This window comes from Calliopsis andreniformis, chromosome 10 (genome assembly GCF_051401765.1).
Source record: "Calliopsis andreniformis isolate RMS-2024a chromosome 10, iyCalAndr_principal, whole genome shotgun sequence".
Taxonomy (NCBI): domain Eukaryota; kingdom Metazoa; phylum Arthropoda; class Insecta; order Hymenoptera; family Andrenidae; genus Calliopsis; species Calliopsis andreniformis.
In genome coordinates, this window is record NC_135071.1 from 12,003,390 (window position 1) to 12,029,663 (window position 26,274).

The 26,274-nt window shown below is 36.9% G+C and overlaps 1 protein-coding gene across 1 annotated transcript; it reads right to left on the reverse strand.

Moving 5' to 3' along the window:
* Positions 1–6,182: 6,182 nt before the first annotated feature.
* On the reverse strand, positions 6,183–25,982 carry LOC143184936 (uncharacterized). Its single transcript, XM_076387550.1, has 4 exons — positions 25,888–25,982; positions 9,009–9,424; positions 7,922–8,113; positions 6,183–7,564 (listed from the first exon to the last, which is right to left on the reverse strand). Exons 2-4 carry the CDS (start codon positions 9,363–9,365, stop codon positions 7,442–7,444), a joined length of 672 nt encoding a protein of 223 aa, XP_076243665.1. The 5' UTR covers positions 9,366–9,424; positions 25,888–25,982; the 3' UTR covers positions 6,183–7,441.
* Between the last annotated feature and the right edge of the window lie 292 nt (positions 25,983–26,274).

The following is a 26,274-nucleotide window of genomic DNA, read 5'->3' on the forward strand; positions in this document are numbered from 1 at the left end:
ATACTCTACAAGAGACTACGATAACTTCAGCTCAAAACATCAAGGCTCAAAAGACAGATTTTTAAATTAAGCGAATATAAATGAATATATTGTAATATCTTGAAGCATTTTATATTTCAAAAATACACATTAAAATACTAGTGGCACACGTCAGAGCCCTCATTTACTATTACTATGTCATTTTTGAATTATGATGAATTATGAATGAATTAGCTTTTCTGCAGTGATGTCCTGAAAAACAGAAGCGACCACGTGTTTCGTAGAAACTTTCACAGGTTTCGCACACGTGGAGTGCGTCTAGTGAAAGAGAGAGAAGGCAGAGAATCGAGGGGCAACAGGCCCGCAATTATGCATGTGGCGCGCCAATGGTGAGGGCCTCGAGAGACATGGAGGGAAAGTTAAACGAGAGGAACAATGGAACGAGATATTGAAGCTCCAGAGCAAGTGTTTAATAAGCATTATCGATAAAACTATAAACAGAGAATGGAATTTGTTCGCTGCTGCGCGCAGCTCGAGTGCAAGACAAAATGACCTCAATGAAATTCATTTATTAAAGTACATAAATTTATATTGCAATAAAATAAAGAAGGAAATTTTATTTTCCTCAATTTTAGAAAATCGCTTCAACCTATTTTTTACTTTATCACTCAAAATAATATTCAAATACTAAAAAGTTTCTTGAAACTCCTTAAAGTGTTCTTACTATTAAAAATAATAGTTTAACGCTAATAAATTTATGTAACTGCTCCACGTTGTTCCTTCCCCTATTAAAAATAATAATATTTGAGCACTAATAACTATCTCCATTATCAAGAATGATCAATGAACATCGAACAATTACAAAGAAAGGAAATAAAATAAGATAGTAAGTGGATATGGAGTGGCAAGCAACAAATCGTCGCGCAAAAAGCTGGAAAACGTGCGCGTGACAAGTGTTTCGCACACTGGAGCGTGCGTTAGCTGAAGAACACGAGCATGTCGTCATCGTGATCCCGGACTCATTGCAGCCTAAGCGCGGCTGTTCGTTTATTTATGATCGAAGAAAAAACCCGAATGCATCACGTACACCGAGGATGTTGCAGCTCGCTGCACCAAGGACGCTCGCGCGTGCACGATTATCGCGTTGCATTAGCAGCGTGAAATCGCGCATTCGTTTGACTTTCAATCTCTTCAGAGAATCCATGACCTTTGTCCTCTCCAATTAAATTATAATAACGATCGTTTCCTCTCGGTGCTACGCCGAAATTACTTTCATTGTTCTATTATTATGTATCTGGCGAATAGAATAAAGTAATTTACAATAAAAATAGGTTTCAATGTATCTCAATTCGTTAACGTTTTTGGCATAATATTTGATGATTCAAAAATGAATTATTTTTTTACTTTCATGCAAAATTGAATAGGTATGAGACGCTGAAAATAAAGAGATGTGAGTAAAATTTTTGAATAATAAATTCTTCGAAAAATGTTTAAATATAGATGTGGTAAACATTGTAATATTGTATAATATATGTATAATAGAAAAACTGTATGATAGTATTATTTAGTAGCCATACTAATTTAATAGAAGGTTGTTCCATAAATATAGTTCCGAGTGACTATTTTACAGCTTACGTCACATCCAACGATACAAGCAGTTGTAAGCATGTGACCATTCGGTGATCAGACTTGTCTGAGCGCTCTCATGCGTGTCTTCATATCGTAAAGTGGCAGTAAAGTTGTCAAACACATTTACCTTTGACAACAACGCGGATAATGAAGGTCGGGTTTTATGGATTTTAAAGCGATTAATTTGAGGTTTCTTCCTTTATTAACATAGCACCAATATTATTAAACGTACTGGCAATTAAATGTTCAATTTTATGGAGTAAAATTTTTGGATAAAATGATGGCTATATTTGATAATTAAATTGCAAGTAAACCTCTTAAGATGTCATAGTTTTAGAAATTATTGCTTGCATCGTTACACAAAATAAAAATCAAGAGCAATTTCATATAGAAGTAATAACTACTTTTGTAGAGATGAAGTACATTTTTGTGGAATCCTGTAATATTGCAAATGAGATTGTAGGGCAAAGACTGATGCAATATTACGAGGTGGAACTCACATTTCATATTATCCCCTAATACTGAGAGTTATATTTCAGCTGAAAGTAACTTCGCAAAGAAAAAATTTCAGTAGTATACAGAAAAGGAATTATTGGAATAACCATTTTCAAAGTGATCTTTGTGTTACCATAAGTTTTTCTCAAATTTAATTACCATTCAGACAATTTCATCCTTTCTGCAGCTGTAGATGGATGAACTAGCTGATCCAAACTGATCATTTTTATCTTCAATAGAAAAGCTAAAATAACATAATTGAGACAGATCCAATTTTACATAATTTCAGTAACAGTAAAAAATATAATATCACGAATTGAAAGCATTAATGTGATAATTTGATAATTAATAAATTAATAACCGAGTTAAAACCCCTGTGCGCAGGCAACCAATTACCCGCCTGAGTATTGCAATCCTTCAGGCGCAAAATTGTGACTACCCATAAAAGTCATAAAGTGTCGTTCACAAAAAATTTAATTACAGCAGTAGTATACCACAGAGGAGCATAAATAATAAAAAGATATCAAACCTGTTGTGAAGTTTCGCAGGAACTAAAAGGAAAAAATAATAAAATAACGAGGCTGCAGAAGGGTGATAGAAATAGGATTCTGCAATTCTTTAGGCCTCTTATTTTTATTGGTGCGAATTTATCAGAATACATCGAGCTTTACAATCAACATTCTCTATAGAACGATTATTCGCTGGACAATCGTTCGATCTGATTTCTATACAACACACATACGCAGAATAAATGGCATGTATACACACACCCCAGCTACAAGATCATATATTTTATCCTTCGTCGAATTTGTTTTTAAAAAAAGCAAAGTTTAACTATTCCTATTCATCCAACAAACGACTGAACGATCTGGAATAGAAAAATCTTAGTAAATATAGACAATGCACATCTTCATCTGACACTGCAGCTTACATACTAATAACCGTATACAATTTTCGACGACGATTATATAGTTTTTCGCTCACATGACCGTGCTTGACTGCGAATTTGACATTTTAAAATTGACATTTTACAACAGCGAAAGACAATACATTTCTTCTCGTTCTTACAGAGGATTCTACCATGAATTTCTCTTAAGAATTAAATACCACAATTGCTTCAGAATTTCCAAAATACGGCTGGATTCCTGATTAATTTCATCGTTAGAAGGATAAAGACAGCCGAACGAAAAATAAATTCTTTCCCTTTTGGATGTTTATTTTCAAACTTCGTCTCTATAGCAACAATTAGCACGTTTCACTCCCATTATGCAAATATAATTACCATTTGTCACGCAACCATTCAGTATCCATATTTCGACAACTGCGAGAATAAACTGTTAAGTACGCCACGTACTAAAGACAGATGGTAACATCGCTTGTTCCCAGCCACTCAGAATTCCAACGACGACGTTAATGAAAAATCCGCGAGTTCAAAAAAATACTGTACACACGTCTCACGTTACTCCTATTTTTCTCTGCTCTAGTTACAATAAATATCGTCTTGCTCTCCAAAGTGCACTCTCTGTTCATCCCTTAACGTCTACGACGGCCCATTCCACGCACACACATACGCAAGCTTCCAAAAGACTTGGTTAATCGTGAACGGAACGCGTGCAGCCGTGTATAAGTGTGTAAAATGTGTAAACGATCGTGGCGTTAGTAAAATTACATATTGTATGATCGTGCGACGAGTTATTCGCGTCGTTGGAAGAAAATACCTTTTCTCAGTAATTCTGCGACAAATATGCTTTCGTGACTAGAAGACCCACTCTATAAAACAGCACTGTCCTGAGATAAGACACCTCACTTACCTTTTCCTATTTTTAATCGTTTTTTTAATGCACTGACTTCAAGGAGTAATTCTAGACATACGTAAAAATGAAAGAAAAATAAAGCAGTTAAGACTTTTCTTGTTAATTATAAGTGTTTAGAAGTGAGTAAAATCTGCCTGAAACTTGGCAAATCGAATGGAACCGTAGCTGATTAAATGCCTTCTTACGTCAGTGGTTATGATTTATAATTTCTTAAATACTTTAAAAAGTTTAAATACAAATTTATGTATTCATGAACACAGTTACAGAAATGGAATCTAAATAAAAATTTGCTAATAATTTATACTTTATATTTCTGTTTTAAATATTATCTGAGCTGTCACTCTCAGCAGATTTAAAATTTCCATAAATGCATAAAAACCCACAGCACGCTTATAATTAACAGGCGAAGGCTCAAGCACAATTGCTCCTTAAATTTTCTCCCATCTTTAGCCGAGTACCCTGTATATTTCGTGGTGTATCAGCTTCTTTAAAAACAGAAGCGCTAATGTATCATACCAGGAGTAGGAGATCCTCAAAAGGTTCGTGAGCCCTCGTTTAGGAAGCGCTGCTATAGAAAAACTTCACAGTCCCAAGAGTTGATCGTGACCTCCTTCTTCTAGTCACTTTTAAAGAGAGTGGAAGGTCGAGTGGGTCTCCTGACCCTTTGCTGTATTCAATGTGACAAATATACTATATGTTAAGTAGTAAATATACATTACAAATATTGAACATTTAAGTCATGTTTCCTGTGTATTTAAGGTAATTGATGCGAGGTGTCAACCTGTTGTTACTTTAAGGGAGAGGTAAAGTTAAACTGATTGACACGTTTCGGCGACTATGCCCTAGGCGGAAGAAAATGGCTCCTCGAGGTCACTACCTTCACTACCCTACTCTCCCCACTTCATCTACTTTACATTCGTTCTCAGTTTCCTTCATTTTTTTTTTCAGGCATTCTGGTTTCCCTAGCTCTGCTTGGAACTATCTGTGAGTTTAGGACACTTCGACGCTAGGACAGTGACCCGGACGAGTCAGCTTCCTGATTATGTTTGCTAGGTCAAGAGAGCTAAGTTTCTCGACGGTGGTGACGCTAAGTTTCTCGAACCACACGAATAACATTTCTCACGAATAGGAAAAAGGTACTTGACGTCTGTCGTACAAAAGGATGCTTCTCACCGATAGAAAAACTGATTTGGCAATGGTGGGGAGCGTCGAGGGCTGTTCGTAAGGTCCGACTATATCTCTACGCACTGTGAAATATTGTTCGTGTTTCGGCGCGAGGTACAAAAGAACAGTATCTTGAAAAGACAAGTATAGGCAGGTACTGTATTATGTTTCGCTTTGAATATCGATCGAATTCGTCTCGCGGACGATCGTATCGTATGTTTCATCGAGGATTTTTCTCTCTTCGTTCCTGTCTTCGACTCTCGAACATCTGAGTTCGTTTTGAGTTGCTGGACCTTCACATGGGGTCCAAGCTATGGAACCTTTAAAGAACGCAGCGCTGCTAGTCGCGCTGTTCACGTTATACATATTAATGTTGATGGTACTTTCTTTGAGTACGGTGCTCCCACTGACGATTCAGTGGGGAAAATCACACCGACGTCTGTGATATCAGCTACGACGGTGTGATAGTGTGGGCAAGTAAATTAGATCACTACGAATGAACTGAATGAATTTGTTTTGTGGTCAGCACCAGTGGTTGGTTTTTACTAGTGTTTAAAAACCAACGACGAGTAAGGCTAATAGAATTTACTACTAATTGGTCATTCCTTGACTAATAGCTATTCAAGTAAATGATTAATTAAACGAACAGAATAAAGTATAAGCTGACTATGAGAATTAGAGAATCGCAAAGAAGTAAGATGTACTTTGTTCAACGCGAGTCCATTGAATACGCGTGTTCGACCTATAATACTTTCATGTGTTTCGAGTTTCGATTCCCTCGGATACATACGCGGGAAATCAGTAGTTTACAATTGTTAATTATACATCTATCTACTTGTGCCTCTGTCGTATGAGAAAATTAGAGAGACCGTTTGATCGACTATCTTTGATTTCTACCTCGAGAAATGAGACTGGTAACTCTAAACGATGAAATATCTTCTAATCGTTGAAAAACAGTAATTCTTCATGAATAGAAACGAATAAGTATAGCAAAAAACTGTTTCACAGTAGGCCAGTTTATCGTTGTTAGAAAATCTGAAATGAGATATGACCTTTTCAATGAAAACGTTATGCAAGAAGTATTAAGTAGGAAGTGGTATCTTGTTTTTTTTTTTTTTTTTAATTATTAAGTTCCTCATTTCTCGACGTAAACCCTTTGCAAAGTATTAGTCTACGAGACCACAAAAGTAGTCACAAAGAGTAGAGAGATTTCGAGACAAATATGCCGATTACTTACACATTGCGTTGTGACACCTCTAACATTTACGCTACTCTTCAATTGCTGCCTTTTCCCCAGACAAAGATAAATGTATCTCTAAGAAACAATTATTTGAAAGAGGAGAGAAATACCTCTTCTTAAAACAGCTAAGAAGAAATCTTATTAAATTAAGGATCACTGTAAAATTAATCTTACTTAAAGTTTATCGTTAATATTGAGTAATAGAGTTAAAATTTGAGAGTTTAAACATGAATTAATATCTGGGGAAATTTGTTTTAGCGAGCAAAGTAGCTTTCGAAATTTCGTTCAATTTTCACCAGACAAGAACAACAAATTTTGTACAATCTCAACAGCAACATTGCTTAAACGTTAATCTACATGAAATATACAAATCGGTCGAGCAGTATGCCAACTGTCTATCGCGGAATCAAAATGCAACGAATGGACTGCAATTGACACGTTGAAATCGATCTACAATTTCAACTCTTCCCAGAAACTTCTCAGTTCCCTTGCTGTTATCGAAAATATTCATGAAACGAGGACGGTGAGTGATTAACACCGCCATGCAAATATTACAGAGAATTGTTGCAATAATGAAAAGTGTTCGAAACAGACTCACCTCTGTTCGCGTTGACTTCGATGCTCACACCACTCTCGACACCCAGTTTCTTCGTGAATTCAAATTTGGGGGCATTGAAGTCTCTATGCCATTTTCAAGAATGAATTCCTTTTAAAAATAATTACTCTTCTGAAATTCACAATGGACATCAAGTGAAGTATCTCACAAGAGTATCATCGCAAAGTGGAGGCTAACTTTCAGCAAACTTGCGAATTTAATCCAATTCGGTTTCATGTATTCGATAAAAAGGTCCCCAAATGAAAATTCACGAAGGACCTTCTCGCTCACGTTCTTCTTACAATCAAACGAGTTTTAAGCATTCAACAGCCATTTAGGAAAATTCAGCTGGCCGCTGGTTACATGGCAAAGCGTTAGGACCACGGTTAAAGGGTCCTCTTGTATATTCTGGTCCATCAGAAAACAGCCGGCCTGGTTTGTGCGCGATCACGTGAACGTCTCACTCTTGCGGAAGTACCTTCAAGTCTTAAGACCGTTCCAGTTGTCATAAGAAGCCCAAATGTTTTAAAGAAGGATGCAGCCAGATCCCTGCATCACCTCTGAGATAAACATCGGTGTTCCAGCTCCGAGTCCACCGTCGGTTTTCTGGTGCTCATTTTTGTCGTACTCGCAGTCGAAGTAACGACTCTGAAAATTAGGGAATAGATTTTAGGATAGCATCGAGCCAAATACTCCAAAAATGAAATGATAATAATAATATTGTACGTGATGAACAGACTGTGGATGTTTATGCAATTTCATATTCTTATAGACACTGTTAAAGAAATATAAAAATTAAAAATAAAAATCACTTTACTTTTTATATTTTGTATATTATTTTAATATTATGTGAATTCTATCATTTTGTACAGGTTTAAAATTTTAAATATTCTTTAATATTATATGAATTCTATAATTTGGTACGTATTTAAAGTTTCTATAAATGCTTAAAAATCTGCAGTCTAGTGGTCAGGTTTAGAACATTTGTTATGTACAAGGACTTACCTGGCAATCTAAGCACCTACAATGGTCGCTCATTTTGCAAGTGATACCCCACTGCTTGGCCATCGCTCTGTAGAATTCTTTGCTCGACTTGTGAAGAATCTTTGGCGCTATCGTTTTAGTTTCTCGTTCTTCGTTATCATTGGTCTTCTCTCCTTCCTGCTTTTGTGCCTCGGCTGCGTGCTCCAGTCGCGTCTAAAATTATCAGAGACTGTGATTTGATGATTGAACGCAATGGAACGAAAAAATCTGAGTGACTGTTTGTAATAGTTTTCTACTTGTTTCCTTAAATGTATTTTACAAATCCTTTAACTTTACTCGGCGTTAACCAAGAAATGAATAACGTTTGTAAAAAATAAGATGTATATAAAATACAGAGTGTTTCTCTGATTTTGTCTATCCTAATATTTTCGTTATTTTTGCTGATACAAAAAATGTGTCAGGACAAACTTGTTGAATTCAAAGCTAAGAATATTATGATCCATGTTTTTTTTTGCCAATGTCATTTTTCTGTGAGTGTCGAAGGTCATCGTCATTTTTTGCACATTTACGTAATTTTGATCGTTGAACGTCATTTAATAGTCATAGTGTCATTGTTTGTTAAATTCGTCTTAATGTTACTACAATACTACATCATAAAATATACATGTCAATGTACAAACAAATAGTAATAACCTTGAAAACTCTGAAAAAATGGTTTGAAAGAAAAAAACAGATCATAATATTCTTAACATTCAACCAAAATAGTCCCAAAACATTAACTCTTATCATCAGAAATAACGAAAATATGAGGATATGCAAGATAAAAGAAACACCCTATATAATCATACCCATTATTTCGACGACACTGTTAGTTCTAGCGTTAATACCAATCTTTATACTGTCCTCTATGCAATTTACTCATACATGATCTATCTCTTCTACAGATTTTTAATCACCGACTGAGAGTATCAACCCACAGTGTTATCGAATGTCTCGGCTCGATAGTGATCGTCGGTTTTGAATACCGACGGAGGCGAAAGAGGAAAGGATTCGAGGAGCCAGCGAGCAAGGAAATTGTTTACTCTGCCACGATAACCCAGATCCTCACCTGTTCGATAACGTGCTCGTAGGAGGGAGGAGGGGAGCTCGGAATGGCCGGTTCGTTCCTCACCATGGGGCTGTTGGAATCAAACACTGGTGACTTCGAATTGGATTCCTCTTCCGTGGTCAATTGCAATTGGTTCAGCGGTAACTGAACGGTCTCTCCCTTGGCGTTATCCAGTGTATCCTCATCGCTCCCGTTCCTCTCCGCGTTGCCATCCTTCGCGCGATCCTTGTCAGCATCCCCCTCGTTCTCCATGTCACCCTCCCTCTCTACTTCCTTCTCCTTCTCCGTCTCGCTATCCACTTCCTTCTCCTTATCCTTCTCTTTCTCCTTCTCGTCGCTGCTGCGCGACTTTGACATCTTCGAGAAGGGAAACTTGAAGGGCGCCAGTTTGAACGGTTTTAGTTTCCTCCGGTTGTCTGTAACAGAAGGCGATATTGGGTATGATCACAATGTTGTTCGGAGAATTTATGCTCCACGATATAGGAAGATACTCTTAGTATAATGGGGTCATAGCTTGTTTGTAAGAAAATTGTGTATGGATAAGTTAGAAAGATTAACTGAAAGAAAAATTGTGAAACTCTAGGAAACAACCGCAATAATAGTTAAGAAATATTTAATGTTATTTTGTTCCTAAAATGATCCTTACTCTGTAATAAGATCTAGCAGTTACATTATTTCCATGTACAATAGTCATCGTTAATAATTAAGATGCAGGTGATGCGGTGTTAAAAAATTCATATCAGTAAGAAATATTGTGAATTTCCTGTGAAATACTGTAAAAAATTTATTGACTGAAGGTTTAAGTGAAATAATGATAAGTTTGTACGTATTTTTACAAAAGTTACAGGAACAGAATATCAGAAAGTGACTTCTAGCAACAGTCTGTATGATACTGAAGTCATACCAGCTGATCGTAAAATAAGTAAAATTACGAGAGATAAAAATAATATTATCGAAAAATATAAGTAAACATTCACTGTATATATTATTTAGGTTACTCTGTCATTTATTAATGTATAGTTTATAATAATTATAGAAGATACCAGTAGCTGCAGATTGGTTACAAATTCTAATTAAACAGAAAGGGGAAGGTCTGTAGCTTCCAAAATCGTAATTACATTTTCAAATTTGCAAAGTATGAATGCCATAAGATATCATTCACAAATATAGGAATATTATCAAAAAATCGGAAAATAATTTTTTGCAAATCAAAGATATTAATAAATTAAGTATCTTCATATATATTTCAAAAAACCATTAAAAATCGGGGCTCTATCTTATGTAGGTAAGAAAAAGTTACTTTAATAGTCATTCGCACGTCCTAAAAAACTGTTCCTTTACTGAGATTATTACAGCATAAAAAATTGAAAATTGTATTGAAAGTTTTGTTCTACCTCATACTCTCGCAAAATTCTATTAAAAAGTAAAAAACATCAAATTGAGTATTCTCTCCTCTTCAAAGCATGACTCTCTAAAACTCCCTCGAAAAATTGAAAATAGATATTCCTTAAACTAGATATTCGCATTTCAAGACCGCCTCTCATCAGTAACCCTTAATAGACTCCTAATCCTCATCACCGCCATCCCTCTCAATTACAAGAACCACTACACACTATCGGCGCGATAAGGAGGTTCAGGAACCGCCTTCCGCGAGAACAGAAAATTCGAAAGACTCTTCGCCCCGTTCTCATCTGAACCTCACAATTAACCCATCCCCTCGAAGCGAGTGAAGCGAGCCCAGCGCTCGAATTCCATCACGCGCAACGCCGCGGAAGCGTCTCATTTCCATCTTAAGCACCTTTAATCAGAAAAGCAGAAACTTCCGCGATCCCCGATGAAAGAGTCCACCGAGTGATTCTCGTTCACGCGTCGCGGCGCGGATTCACCGAGCAAAGAGCTGGAGAAAAAAGAAGGTGCCAGGGTTCGGGGAGGGTGGAAGAAGGGTGGAACGAGGGGCAACGAGGAGAGAGGAAGAGGTGAAAAAAGTAGTTCTCGCTCCCGGGGGTAGGAGGTGTGTCCCCGTGCGAGTGCACCGCCTTCGTCTGTCGTTGACCCAGTGGCCGAGTTTCCCGGTTTATCGGTCGACCTGCCGCAGCTGCGGCTGACTTTAAAGCCGTCGACTGCTCTGACGGCCGAGATCTCGGATGGTATCCTTGATCCACGACTGGGTACGTCGATTTCGAGCTGGAGCCATCGTAGGGAGAGTTCAATGACAAGGATTAGTACGTTAACCACCGACAGGAGTTGTGAGTACAGCTGGCACTGTTCGAGTAATTTCATCTTGGGATTGTTTGCAACTTGATGTTGTGAGAGATTTTAATGTGCTGGAGAGTACAGAAGGCACGATGTATGATGAAATGTGAGAAATATGAATATTGATTTAGGTAGTAGGACATAGGTAGAAGACATTTGTACTCTAATTTTATTTTTTGGAATGGCTCAGTATTTGAGTATTATTATTTAAATGTCTGGGAGTTCAAGTATATATAATGTGATAGAATATGTGTAGGTCTTCATTTAACAAATATCAAAATGTGATATATTAGAGTAGTGTTCGTATAATTGAATCTTCAAGGGGTATTCAGATATTTAAATACTGGAACATTGTTCCAATTCTACATTCACCAAGGACTTAATTTACTGAAGTATTCAGGTATTCGAATAGAGAAAAATTGGTCGAGTATTTCCAAGCTCTACTATTCCTTCATCTTCGTTCGCACTGCATCTTAATTGTTTTGGATGTTCACTGAATCCTGCGCCCTCGATTACCTGGGCACGTCGATGGAGGGCGTGGAATGTAAAATTGAGACTCCCGGGTCAGGGGAGACGAGTGAACTATATTTCGACTCTACACTGACCTTATCTGTCATGCAACTAAAATTCGATAGTGAAAAAAGGGAGAGTTGTCCCCAGCGATTGGAGCATGATACAAAAACCTCTGTGCGGGTCAAGTTACGTAATTCGGGACAACTTGTCGAATGGTACAACACGGTTTATCCTCCCGTGACCCCGTTTCCACCGAGTGCATCGTGCACCCAGTGAGAGCCACTATGTTCCTTCGTCTTCAGGGGAATTTTATGGGCTTTCCACGTAATATACAGGGTGTTTCACTTATCTCGGACAGCTTGATATCTTTTTTATTTTTGTCGGTAGAAAGAAATATACGAAAACAAATCTGGTTTATTCAAAACAACAAATACTCCTTTTTTTCTCTCAATATTAATTTTCTCGAGCTTTTAAAATCATCGATATGTATTTCAATAACAAGAATGCATAACAATGAAAATTGTTGAACTACATATTGCAGCTGATAATGAATGAATTTTATACATTTTTGATACATTGATTTTTAAATTCCCAGCGATGAAAAAATCATAAGAGTGTACAAGAGCTGAAAAATTGAATGTCTTTTTATTGATGTTTATGTTATTATTAATGTTTTACTTGAACTACTATAGAAACATTGGAATATTGTCAGCTCTCTGCTTTTGCCACTTCAATGTTAATCATAGAGTACTTCTTCTGTACATATTACCTATTCTTTACTACCTCTATTTCTTAGAAGTAATCTTTCAGTTTTTCATCGTCTTACGTCTGGCAAGATGCATAAGAGTCCTTAATACATGAATTTAGGTCGAAAACGTATTAATTATTTAATAAGCTTCTTGTTTGTGTCGAGTCGTAAATATATAGTTAGTACACGATGTATTTGGAACAAATGAATTACTAGTACTTATGAGAATCTCCTCCATCAAGTAGCTCGACAATCTAGCTTTAATACTGATTTATATGCAACCACGAAGAGATTATTCTGGGCGTAATAGGAATGTTGCAAAGTAATATTTAATAGCACTTACGGTGAATAAAATATTACATGGATCCGTGAACGATTTTACTCATTTATCAAAGTTCTAGTAGCTCGATCAATTGTCTTCGATAAAATTTTAAAACATGTATAAAAGATCAAAGAGAAAATCAAGAATATAATTAATATTCTTCATTGCAACTCTTAAAATAAACATTATAAGAAAGTTATATCTAAGACTACATTAAACAGAGCAATAAAAATTCGCAATAATTCAGTTGAAAATGATTCAGAAAATTTATTTCTCTTCACTGGCTAAACAATACTTTGTTCGTACTACTGATGCAAATAAATAAAGAAAGAAACCAATTTCCATGAGTAAAATATTTATACACGGTCAATTTCAAAGTCAGACAGTTGTCAAGTGACATGAAAATTGCACTGGAATAACTTCGCGTATTTTATCTGAGTACATCGTGATCTTGTGAAAGTGGAAATACATATGAGGCATTGAGATCGACAACAAACTAACCCAACTACTCGAAAAAATAAAAAATAGACGACTTAAAATACAGAGTTTCTTTGTAACAAATTAATACCAGTAATTTAATTTAAAAAAAAATGTGCCTTCGTCTATTTCTGCGCTTAATGCCTCATACGATACAGTTCAACAAACGCCTAAAGGATTCTTCGAAATACCCTCTTAATTTAAAGGTATTTCCTTCTGTTTGCCAGGCTTAAGTCGTGTGCAGCGCTACTCGTTCCAGTGCATAGTCGACAGCAAAGCTTTCAAGCAACGCCGACAACACAAATATTTACTCCAAGAAGTGTAAGGTATAAAGGATCGCGTAGAATGATGAGCAAGAATCCAGCGAATCCGATATCTATCATTGAACGCGTAAAGAATTTTAAACGCCCCTTCCAGCACCGAGATGAAAATTCTTTCGGTCTACCTCCTTCAAGGTGCAAGAGAGAACAGCTGTAGAACAACGAGTCTACGCGGAAGCGTCGCTCAAAGTGACAGCTTTAATTCGTCGCCTCGCAGTTTTCCGCGAACAAGGGAGGGAGGATTCCCGCGAATTCCTCTTCGAGCGTTCAAAATCTTTTACCGTGAAAGCTCGATTCATCGCGCGTTTCTGACAATGTAGCGAGCGAATGTCATCTTTTTAATGGGACGCGAATGCAGTCGCAGGGACAGCGACGGGAGGGTAGGAGACGCTTACTGTTATCGACAATAGCGCAATTAGGTTGAATAGTTTGCGTAGGCGGAGTGAAAACCAAGGATGCATCTCGCAGAAACGCGTGGAATGAAAATGCAGGGTTGGATTGGGTTTTAGATTTTAGTATACGTGGAAGAGGACTGAACAGTGCGTGTTAAGATAGATTTACGTTTAGTCTGCTCTGTTGCTGTAGACTTGTGGTTTCTTGATGAGGTTAGAGATAGGAATATGTTTCTGAAGTCAATTTATGTGCTGGTGGTTTAGCTTGGTCTTATGAAAATTAAAAATGACTGTGAAAAATAATAAAAGTATTCAATACATTTTGAAGCTGAGAAGTTAGTAATGAACGAATATTGTAGTTATTTCTGTTTTAATTAGACATTTGTAAATATATATTCACATCTTTGAGTCATGGAATAATAATTCTGTCTGAGTCTTCTATATCAGGTGTGAAAATTAATAAATTGGAAAGTTGTGAATTTATACTTGTTGCATAGATTACGAATACATAAAATACACAAAATTATTTTGAATCGAATTATTTCTTTAACTTGACGATAAGTTTCTGCCTCAAATTATTCTTGTATAACTATTTTATAGAAGCAGACTTTTTTACTTATTCATTAACATTAGTGATATGGGAGAAAAATCCTTTAGAACTTCTACTGTTCTAATTAGTTCTTCGTAATGAAATTACAGTGACCTCATCAGATTATATTAGTATGCAGACACCATAGCTATAGAGAATTAAAATAAATTTAATATAAATTTAACAGTTACCTAAACTTACCTAAGAAATGAAGGTAAATAAAATGTTAACAATAATCTCACTGTGTCAGGATGTGTGAGTTGCAGCATTTTTCAGCCAAATACGTAATACCATCTTTCTGAAGGAGTAAGTAGAATATCCTCTTCAGTGATCAGACAGAAACGTATGAAAGAGGAAATGGAATTTGACTAGTGAGATCACCCGAAGGGTAGTATCCATCCAAGCAAAATGAAATCACGTGTGTTACAAGCGGAACATGAGTCTTCTTGTGCAGCCACGTGGAATAGGATTGTGTGTGGTCTGACAAGTAGAATGGACCCGCTTGCAGCTAGACATGTGTTTGTACGTGGTCAGGATAGCAGGACGTGACAGTGTCCGGCTTGGGTACTATCGTAGAGCTGCCTACGCGAGTAGAATAACCCTGTAGGCTATCAGACAACCTAAGATGTCGACACACGAAGTGTCCTGCAAAGTGTAGTAATACCAAGGAGGTGGTAATTCTATATGAAAAAATAAGTAGAAAATAAAGAATGCAATGTTCTAAAATAACGCTTCGTTCTCGAGAAAAATCATTTTAAAGATGTACCAAGTATGCGTGCATTTAACTCTTAGGTTACATTAAAAAATCTTTTAAATTATATTCTCTGCGTTAAGGTGACCTTGAGCTTTTTCAAGGGCAATACGTTCTTTCTGATGCTACGTTCTAGTGAACAAATAGTAATATATAATTTTGTTTTACTATTTTTAGTCAAAGGAAGTACATTCTATAGTATATCCAGTTTTTTCTCTCAGTCGACTTTTTTTAAGGCCACCATGATGTACAAGTCTGACCGATCATCGGGTAACGCTACTGCTGGCAGCACGTCAACTTTAAAAATTAATAATTTAACAATGGTTTAAGCAAAATACATGAGCAAGTAGCGTTTTAAATATTTTTCGATGTCAGCTACAAAAATATGCAGTAAAAGATATAGGATTCCATTTAAAAATTTAAATATGGCTTTCACAGCTCTCTCAGATTATCTCAAGGTCAAATCAATGTCATCGCCATATTCCCTCCCTAATGCTCCACAACTTTCGCCTAGGACACTCGTTTATATCTTGTTTAGAGAAATAATCGCGTGTAGAAATTTAAACCTGACATACTGCACGTTCCTATTCAACCCTATATTGTAGGAATTAATAAAATATATCAGATACTCCATACGATGATCACTACAATAAGTTCAGATGACCTTAACTCATTCTTCTCTGCATTTAGACATTAATTATCCACTTCCAGGATGAAATAGAAGTTCGCATAAAAACTCCGAAGAACATTATCAGAGAATATCCCCGGCGAAGCAATTAAAATTTCTATCCAAACTTCCTCCGCTCCCACAGGATTCATTCGCGAATTAAAAGGGCAAATAAGACCCAGCAGCGTCGCTCGTTAATCCCGCAGCGAAGTATCTGGAAAGTTTACAATCCGGCGGAGTTTCATCGCGCTTAAAGCGGAGCAAGGACGCGCGCGAATTTCTGAATGCCCTCGCCGAACTGGGAGAGTAAAAGAACTCGCGACAGTCGTGCAGCCAGATTTCGCGGTTGTGCTCCACTTCCGGTTCCCGAAGTCCCGCGCTCGCGAATCCTGGCCTTCAACTGGGGGCTAGGCATTGAACGGAGAGAGGAAAGAAGCTGAAAGTGCGTTGAAGTGGAGTCAGATGCTGAAGTGGCCCAGTTTCGAGAGACGACACTGCTCTTAAAGTGGCTGCGCCTCAGCGGAGCTCAGTGTCGAAGACGAAAGGCACTCGGAACGTGACGATTTTCAGGCAGAAAGGGGTTAACGTTGGAATTTATTTGGAGGAAAATTTGTCACTCACAGATAGTGTTTGAGTTGACATACAGTGACCCTGGAATGTGTTCATAAAGGGTTACTGAATTCATATTTTGTAATTCTAAAGACGTTTTATTTTCTGTGTTAAACGTGCGAAAAGTGGGCATTAATGTAACTCATGATTTATGAATGTTCTGATCCCTGAGTAATGTTATTATCGAATGATTATTGCAATACATTTAAATTAATGCATTTTGCTATTCAATAAATAAATCTATGGCATATCATAATTGTTATTGCTATAACATAAACATTACTGTTTCTTTATTTGATAGTATAATCATATGTAGGTACTGCTTAGTAATTTATTAATGTTAATTATATTCTTGGTAATGAATTCATCAACATATTTAATAACGTTACCACTTTTTTCATTAATATTCATTAATATTTTATGCTTATTAAATTCAATGCTAAGTATGGATGCGATTTAAGAGAATGCCAAAATGAACTATTTGCAGAATTCTACATTATAAAAATGCAAAGATGAAACAAAAAATGTTTAAAAAATTTTAGAAAGTCAATTTTATGGCATAAATACAGCAATAGTAGCAGCTTTCTCGTGAGAATTATAAATATGACGGATTAAAAGAAAAATATATCTATCATAAAACTGACTTCATAACTAAGCAGTGTGTTCTAAATATATCATGAGAACGAATATGAGTTACTCTGTGTAATTTGCTAATGTGAACCTGATTCACTACTAAGGTTCACATTTTGACATTGTATAAAAGTAAGGGAATTTTCCAATTCCATTTTCACTCTGAAAATTGAATTTCCTTCTTCTGTGATGGTATTTCCTAAAGGGAATTACTGTAACTCCATTAATTATGATTAATTTACAGGATAAGTCACACAACTCGGTCAATATGACAATTTCCAGGGCAAAATATCGCTGATTTCAAACACTATTAACACAAGAACTGCTAAGTTAATTTATATACAAATTTCTAAAAATTTAGAACTTCTATTTCTACACAACACTTCTCGTTTTAATAATCATCAGCTGAGAAGTATAATAAACATAACAATTTAATAATCATACCAATCACTTTACCTACTCCGATAATTCTAGTGTTAAAAATCTTGAAATTGTCCAAAAGTACAACCACAGAATTTACTTTTCTGCAAGGAGTGAATTTCACCAATAAAGTCTTCATATCTCCCCCTACCAAATTAATGTTCATAACGAACCACTCGAGGCAATTCACCAGATGTACCACCATGATACACAAATTAACCCCTCGCGCCTCCTCCTTCTTCCTCTCTTTCATCTTTTCATTTCTTCGTGGACGGAAGAACAGCGAGTACGCTGCTCGCTTCGAGAACCTCCTTGGATACATGTTGTCGAAATAAGATGACCACTCGAGCAGCGCGAGGGGAACGAACGAAGTAGGTGGCAAAGTAGGTTGCACCGGGGCAGCGGGTTGAAAATCCAGCGAATTCAATGGCCGTACACCCCTCGATAGAAGTGGACGGTCTCATGTCAGTGGCCCCAGCTAGTGCACCGTCATCCTGGGCTCGCACCTTTCGTCCTAGTTTCTCCGTTCTTACCCCCTCCCACGCCTCCCCGTGCGCCCTGTTACCCTTTCGTTCCGCTTCATCCCTTCCATCCCTCGCGTCGACATCGTAGATCTTTATCTCGCCCGCGTCGTGTTCCTTTTTCTTCCTTTATTAGGCGTTATGCATTCGAGCCCTCCCGAAGCTTCAAGGCTCACCTGTCTGTCTGACCATACACGGTAGTTTCTACTTGCAGCAGCGTCTGGAACCTTTGTGAGCGAAACTCCCGTTCCACTACAGGTGAATCCCTCTTTGCTCGAACATGGACGTACCATACCGCGATAGCTCGAGGAACACAGAGTCCCTTCGTTCAGTTTCCGCTGGTTCTTGCAGCAGAACGTTGGATAAGCGTATTTTTTCGCGAATTCAAGAGAGAATTACATTTTCCCCAGACAGGCCTCCATCGTCGGCGAGTTTACTCGAGAAACCTCAATTAGCTGAACAAGCAACTTCAATTTTTGCGGTTTTCAAGCCCTCGAGTAAACACCTTCAGTCTCATTAAAGTCCCACCGAAATCCCCGACTGTACAAGGCAAATGTTTGCCCAGGTTTCGTTCATCGTGGAAGATTTACCGGGAATAATAACAAATTTTCTTTCCACCAATTTTGTCTTCCCTTATGCATCATCCGGTTCACGAACTTTCCCATCTACTTCGAACTACTACCTCGAGGTGTGGCATTGTGCCGAGGACAAACACAGCGGCGTACCCTTTTGTGCAAGAGCTTCAACCCTCCATTGGGGCGACTTTTCCGTGGAAGTTCGAGGAACAAGAGCGGTTGCATCAATTTTAACCCCGAGGTGACGAGGTAATCTGCCGCCTTTAGAGAGAAGTTCGTCTTGTCTAATATTACTTCGCAGTGAAAGGAATTTCGCAGACGATTCTGCTGAAAGTTTTGACGACCCTGCGTTCCTCTGGTTGAACTACTCAATTTCATCGTGTTACGTTTATTGCATAGCTATGGAGACAGTTATTGAAATTTTTCAATAATTCCTAGGTCTCCAGACCACATTTGCGTTATTACATGTACAAGGTGTACTAAATATACGTTGAAATATTTCAAAGGCTGGAAGGGAAATTCAAATGAATCACAAAATATTCTAGTATAAAATGATCGACTTGTTTCAGTTTTAATGGCTTACATCTTAGATGGAACACATAGATTCCTTTTTATCCTGTAGACAGGATACATTACCATCATTTAGAATATTTTAACATATATTTGTTACACAGTGTATATAAATTTGTGTCCATATAATAATAAAGACATGTATTTTGTTACGAAATTGCATTTGGAATTCATTGAGAATTATAAGCAGCATTTTTTAAAAAAAACATTTCCGTGAGTTCCATTCAACTGACAAACAATGAGCCTGGTCGAGTTTAAATGTCGCTGACTCGACGAAGGGAGTGGAATTTCCAAAATGATTTAACTGGTACAGAATCTTGCTGGCATTTTTCTCTCCAATCGTGGACGCTGCTTGCCTCCAAATATACAGCAAGCTAGTTATTTATTTCGACAGCGTTGATCGAACGTGTTCCATATTTACGTTTAAACGTAAAGCTCGACGAGTTTTCGCGTAAAGCTTAACTGATATCGATGGAACGCGTGCTTGGTTCAATTTGTTAAACTGGTTGTAAAAATTGTTCGAATGGCGTAGAGGATTTGCGCAACGAAAAAACAATACTGGAAATCGGGCACGTAGAAAAATAGCGAATGCGAATGTATTCCAGCGCTCGATGTTGACAATCGATGCTTATGATCACACCTCGAATTTAATAACATTTATTTAATGGGTAACTGCAGGTACCAGATAAAAAAAAGAAAAGAAAATCATTGTGTTATCTGTGTAAATTAATTCTATGCTTTTTTAAAGAAAATTCAAGCTTTATTCATGGATCCTGTAGGTTTTCGTTTAACGAGTAGAGTTTCCTGAATAGAAGTTCACTTTTTAATGAACTTTTGCCAATTTACAAAACTTGTCAAGTTTAAAATATTGATGGACATTTTTGTAATCATACGGCTAATAGTTCTCGAAAAGTTAACAGTGAACGCTTTGAGCGTAAAGCTCTGAAAATTTAAAAAATTGGAAACTTCCAAAAATTTCAATATTCAAATGTTGGAGAGTTACAGATCTGTAAGTAACTTTAATTGTCAATGTCTCATTTTTTTACGCTGTTATAAAATAGTAAATGTTTGAAATCTATATAACTGTTCAAAACATACACAGTTTCGAAGCTCTGGATTAATTTACATATTTAATAATTATTTTCGTCGAGCATATGATTAAGAAAATTGAAATTTTCGTTTCAAGAAAAAATCAAATTTTCCTCCTCTACTTTCGTTTCATGTTTCACGTGCCACTAGCATCGTGAAACACCTGATCGATTCAAAGGTGTGTTCACCCCTTCCCCCAATGTGAGTAGTGGTCACGAGTGTTGTGCAACGTACACAGAAACGATTCGGGAGAGGTCAGCAATGGCTCAGGAATGGTTGTGATTTTCTTACGGAGTCGTGGTAGGTCGTAATAAATAGAAGGGACGACGAACGAGCGATAAAAACGGTCGAGCGTTTCCAAGAAGCAGTAAAAGTGACTTTTATGGAAGACTGAGGCAGCATTAAATCTTCGACGGGAGCATTTCTGGAAAAAGAGCAGGGAAAGGAATCGTTCTCTTTGAGGATAAGGCCCGCTGATAGCCGTGGATGAAGAAAAATGACCCTTCTTTAGCAGAACTTCCTTAATTAGACTTCAATCTTTGAGCATTTACCCGCCGTCGACTTAATTTGCAGTATTACGACGTATATTGTTCTATTCTTCTATTTCATGGAATTTAATTTTATTCCCGATATTAAAGGAAGATGTCCATGGATGTCAGGAAAGCTTTCAGAGTTTATTCATGAGCTTTTCGCCGATGACTTTATTAGCGATTCTACTACTTATATCCTTGAATTCATTTTTTGGTATTAGATTTCGTTCCAAAAGTAAATTAATTGTAATAGTGAGAAGTTATAACAGCTTTAAAGTATTAATTATTCCAAGTTTTGAACTTGTAACAGCTGCCGACTTCATTAGCGATTCTACTACTTATGTTCCTGACTTAATTATGACTTAATTTATGATACTATCACTGTCATATTTGCGAGGAAAGGAACTCGATAATTCCTCTTTAATGAAACTTCCTATCGGTAATATATGTATAATATATCTGTAATATTTCATTTAAGGTATTCCTTAGTTAATTATGTTGGTCAAATGAGAACTCGTTACTAAAGAATGAATATAAAATTGGTACGATACTAGGTAAATTATAGTAATAATTTTTAACACTATTTAGGTTTATTGAAACAAGTTAGAATAAGATATTCAATTGAATAGTGTTTAGCTACAACTAACTAGCTTCATTGCAATTGACACACAAATTGTTACACAAATGTCTTTCTCTTATTAGCAATTACGAAAAAACTATACGGACAGTTTTATTAAAATTTATATATTCGCTTCATAACATTTCCATAGAATCACATTTCAATTTTGGCAACGTTCTTTAATATAGTTTTCCCGCTTCAGACATAAAATGTAGCTGAGAAGCAGTCTTTTTCGATTCTGCCATATGTCATAGCATTAAAATACATTAACTTCTATTAATAATTTCTCAATAACTATATAGTCAATCGATTTCACATTTTGCACAAGGATTCCTTGTAGCCCAAGGCAATGACCCTCAAAATTTCAACGAAATCTTGGACTTTTGCGTCTAGCTAAGAACTACCTTAATTCACAGCTTGCAACTTATAGAAAACCTATTTTTATTATAATAGCCCTTTAGAGATAACACTCTCACTATAGTGCATTCGAAATGAAAATGATGTACATCAGAAGTTTCGTTAAGGATAGAATCTTCGAATCGAAACCTTTTTCTTGCAAAATCCCTCCAACTCGCGCAATGTAATTTTATTTTTGCTATCTACACGAAGGGAAAGGTTCTGAAAATACAGGAAAAGCAAGTATCGCGATCGATTTATTTGTAAAACGATTTGGGTCAGGCAGTTCTGTTTCATATACGAAGAATGACCGAACGTTCCTGGAAGGATGCGGTCATCGATATACCTCGACACCAGGATACGTTTACCTTCGATATTCGATATTTCGCCGACAGGATGAGGCGTACGAGTCGGTTCACGAAGCTGAAGAGTGTGCCACCGACTTCTCCACGAACAATTTTGGCTCCTTCACATCAATCTCAGGCTTGGCTCGAATTCGCGTCGATGAGTAATCCGAAACCGCAGAACAAAGTTCTGGCTCGTGTCGTATGCCAACCACACCCTTCCTGGTTCGTGCGTTTTAGCCATTGAGTGAGGGGTGGGTCAGAAGTTGGTCGAACAAAACGAGGGGAGAGGGGGAGCATTTTTAACTGAACTCTATAGTTGCAATTTGAAAGTTTCTTTGGCATAAAAGCTTCAAAATGGGGAAAGATAAATAATGACATTTTTTATTTAGAAATTTCACCCTTAGATAAAATAACCGCCTGAAACCTTGATAAGAATTGTATATTGTTATTACTTAGTTAATAACACGTCATATGTAGGTGTTAATTGTTTTATTATTATAGGACATTTTCGTGAAGATAATAGTCGATTGTAATCACGAGTAAATTGCGAGAGGCAGGGAAATTACAGTTTTAATTTATGAAGGGCGAATATTGAGTCGCAGGCGAAGTTTTGTGCACCTGTTGATATATGCAACTGGCGCGAGATTAAAGCTCCAGCGATCGCAGTTCTGTCGAGGCATATTTGAACAATTGTGTGAAATGTCGAACATTGCGTCTCTCTGAAGCAGAGAAATTATCTTTGGAATTCTGGGTATGACCGACCGATTCAATATTGACTTTAACTACTTAGAGATTCAGTTCGATCATATTCTACTTTTACTCGAATTCCTATGTATGATTAATACACTCATCATCATAATGATCACCAGTGATAAATACTTTAAATTTGCAGTCTATTTTTAGAATTTATTTTATAAATTTTTACGAAGTATCTTCCAAGCCCATTTTAAATTCCAGTAATACTTTATCACGAAATAAAACCATTTTACAGAATATGTAGAAACGTGAGAAATTTTGTATAATGTAGCGACACAATAAATTTGAACTTTCTACATCCTGATATGATTTAAATTTTAACTTTCTACATTCTGATATGATTTAAATTTTAACTTAATAGTTAAGCTAAAATTTAGCTCAACAGTGCAAAAGAATTAATATAGTCATATTTTTACATTATATTTAATGGAATAATACATTACGATTTTAATACCTTAGCATTGCTTCAAAAATTGGTTCAATAAAAACTCTTTCGCGTAACTTTATTTTCGAAAATGAAAAGCATACGTTTTTCAATGTTTTAAAATGGTGACACAATTTTTAATTTTCAACCTCACCCTACTGTTTGTTTGCACAAATGAAAAAACACAGAAAGAGTAAAATAAATTCTCGAAAATTTTAGCTATATAAAGTTAAATAATACATTTTGAACAAATAATATCTGTGAATAGTCCACGATCATTTTCAAGCGACACAAAAGGCAATTGTTACCAAATTGATGCGTTGTAACATTTTTCAATAAATTGCGAATACAGTAGCTAACAAGCCAACCGTATTTATTTACAGAGTGCCTTGTATTGTCAATATGTACAGAACGTTCAACAGAATAAAATAGGTCAATGAATAGAATTAGTCTTCCTAATTAAACGCACAGTAGCATTTAATTGACAACGAAATTAACGTCATGTCGAGCTCAAATACATAGCTGGCCTAAGTAACGACGTTAAGAATTCCAATTTAAAATGTACACATCTATGACCCCAATTGCAAATGTTACAACTTTCCATGTGATCTCTTTTCTACAGACACAAAGAGTTTCGATGGAAATCGTGTAGTAAAGCACTGCGCAGCGACAAAGGGGACGCAGAAGCGCCACGAAGGACGAACACGTAATCGTCAGACTTTTTCCGCCGTTTTGAGTCAGCGGAAAAAAGTCAACGACGCAGAAACGTTTTGTGGAATTCCATGGGGGCGACAGACAGACACTCTAGTACGTGTCGTCGAAACAAAAGTCTGGTAGTGATGGATCGTTAGATCGTTATTGAGTACACGCTTTTCATCGATGACAGATGGGACAGGGGTCTCTCTAATCGATGATAAATTCCTCTGAGGGTCTTAGCACAGACCATGAATGATAACAAAAAGTTCGATCGCAAGTAATTGTTTACTGAATTTTATGGACGTTACAGGGATGGACTCGTTCAAGGTGCTTTCAATTTCCGTGAGAAAACATAAGGAGTATAAAGAGAAGCATAAAATGAGGAAAAAGTTTCTACAAACAGACTGCTTAGTTCCCGAGCGAAGTCGCTCTATGTTGTCTTTGTTAATCCATCGAAAACAGGAAGTTATAGAGAATGTTCTAAAGTAAAACAATCTACAAGAGAGACATTATCTTTCCCATGTTCTTAACCCTTAAATTTAGTGAGTGATATTATCATATCAGCGCACAAATCTACAAATTTCAGTTCAGTAAACTTGTAAATATAAAATGCCTTAGAACTCGTGGTACAAGCGAAAAGGTGGTTCTATATGAAGAAATAGATCGTAAATGTAGAACAAAATTGTTTCACACCATGCTTTGTTTTGGAGAGTACTAACCTTGAATTTTATTCAAGAACGAGGCTACCTACGTACAATTTTAGGGAACTGAGGGGTAAACGGGGAGAGAGGAGCCTTCCTTGCTTACAGTAGAGAAAGTCAATGGTCAGACGTTGAGTGTTCCGCTTATCTCATCTACCTTCCAAGTACCCAAACTCTTTAATACACTTGTAGCACGATATTAAGAAATTTTATTCCATACTTTCGAGTTTTTTTTACATAGAATCACTATCTATTTGCTTATACCACCAGTCTGTGAACACTCTGTATAAAAATAAAATCTAAGCGCGAAATCTTCCAATGAATCATATGGCAAACATATTACTTACTAAAAAGAGATAACATCAAAAAATATAACACTCAAAAACAGCGTAATAGTCTATTAAATATTGAAACACTTAGGGCTGCCATCAAAGACTCCCCTCAATGTTTATTATTGACACGTGATTAGATCAACTTTAACCTTAAATATAAAATACAAGCCACCGAAGAAGGATCCAATTCTTTTCTTTCAAACGTTACAAAGTGCCTAAAACTGAGCACTCCTTTCAATCTCAGATCTTCAACATAAGTCATCGCCCAAGCCTGCGTACTTATTCCTCCTCCTCCGCAAACAAACACATGGTAAACACACCTTCGAAAAATAATCCACGAACTCGATCCTTCGCCCTTTCTGAGTTTCAATCAACGTCAGAGAACAACTGGCACATCGATCAAGAATTTTGAATGAAGGATCGGATCAAGCCCATCGCTAGCCATCGGCTCTATTGATCGCCAATGTTAACGTACACAAGCGCACGGGGGTGGCGTAGATACACGCGAGAAGGGTGCGTTTTCTTTGCCAAGCAAAGCACGCAGATAGATTCCAGATCGTTTACTAAGTGTTTGCAGTAAGCACCTTGGTAATTAACACGCGAAATTTTACTGAAAGTGTGCGATTACTTACGAGCTTCAGGCGAGGTCGATCTCGTCGCAGGAACTTGGATTCTTCCTCAAAATCCGACTGGTCAGCTTCGTGAAGACTTGCACGGGTTGTCGGTGTTAGACGGCCATGTTGTTGGAATTCACCGCCCTCTGACCGTCGCTCCGCCAACTTTCGATCCCTTCTCTTCGGTTCACCCCTTCTCGCCCTCTTTCTCTTATTACGCTCCACTGGCTCGAGCGTTGGCTTTTTGCAGAAACTGAGTCCACAATTCTTTTACCACTGACGCTATTTATTTGAATTTTTGAAAATCACTTTTACAATATTTATTTTACCCTCAGATTTATTTTGTTTTCAAATATTTAGGATTTTTCTGGAATAGGTTCGAGCGACAGATGCTTTCGTAACTGC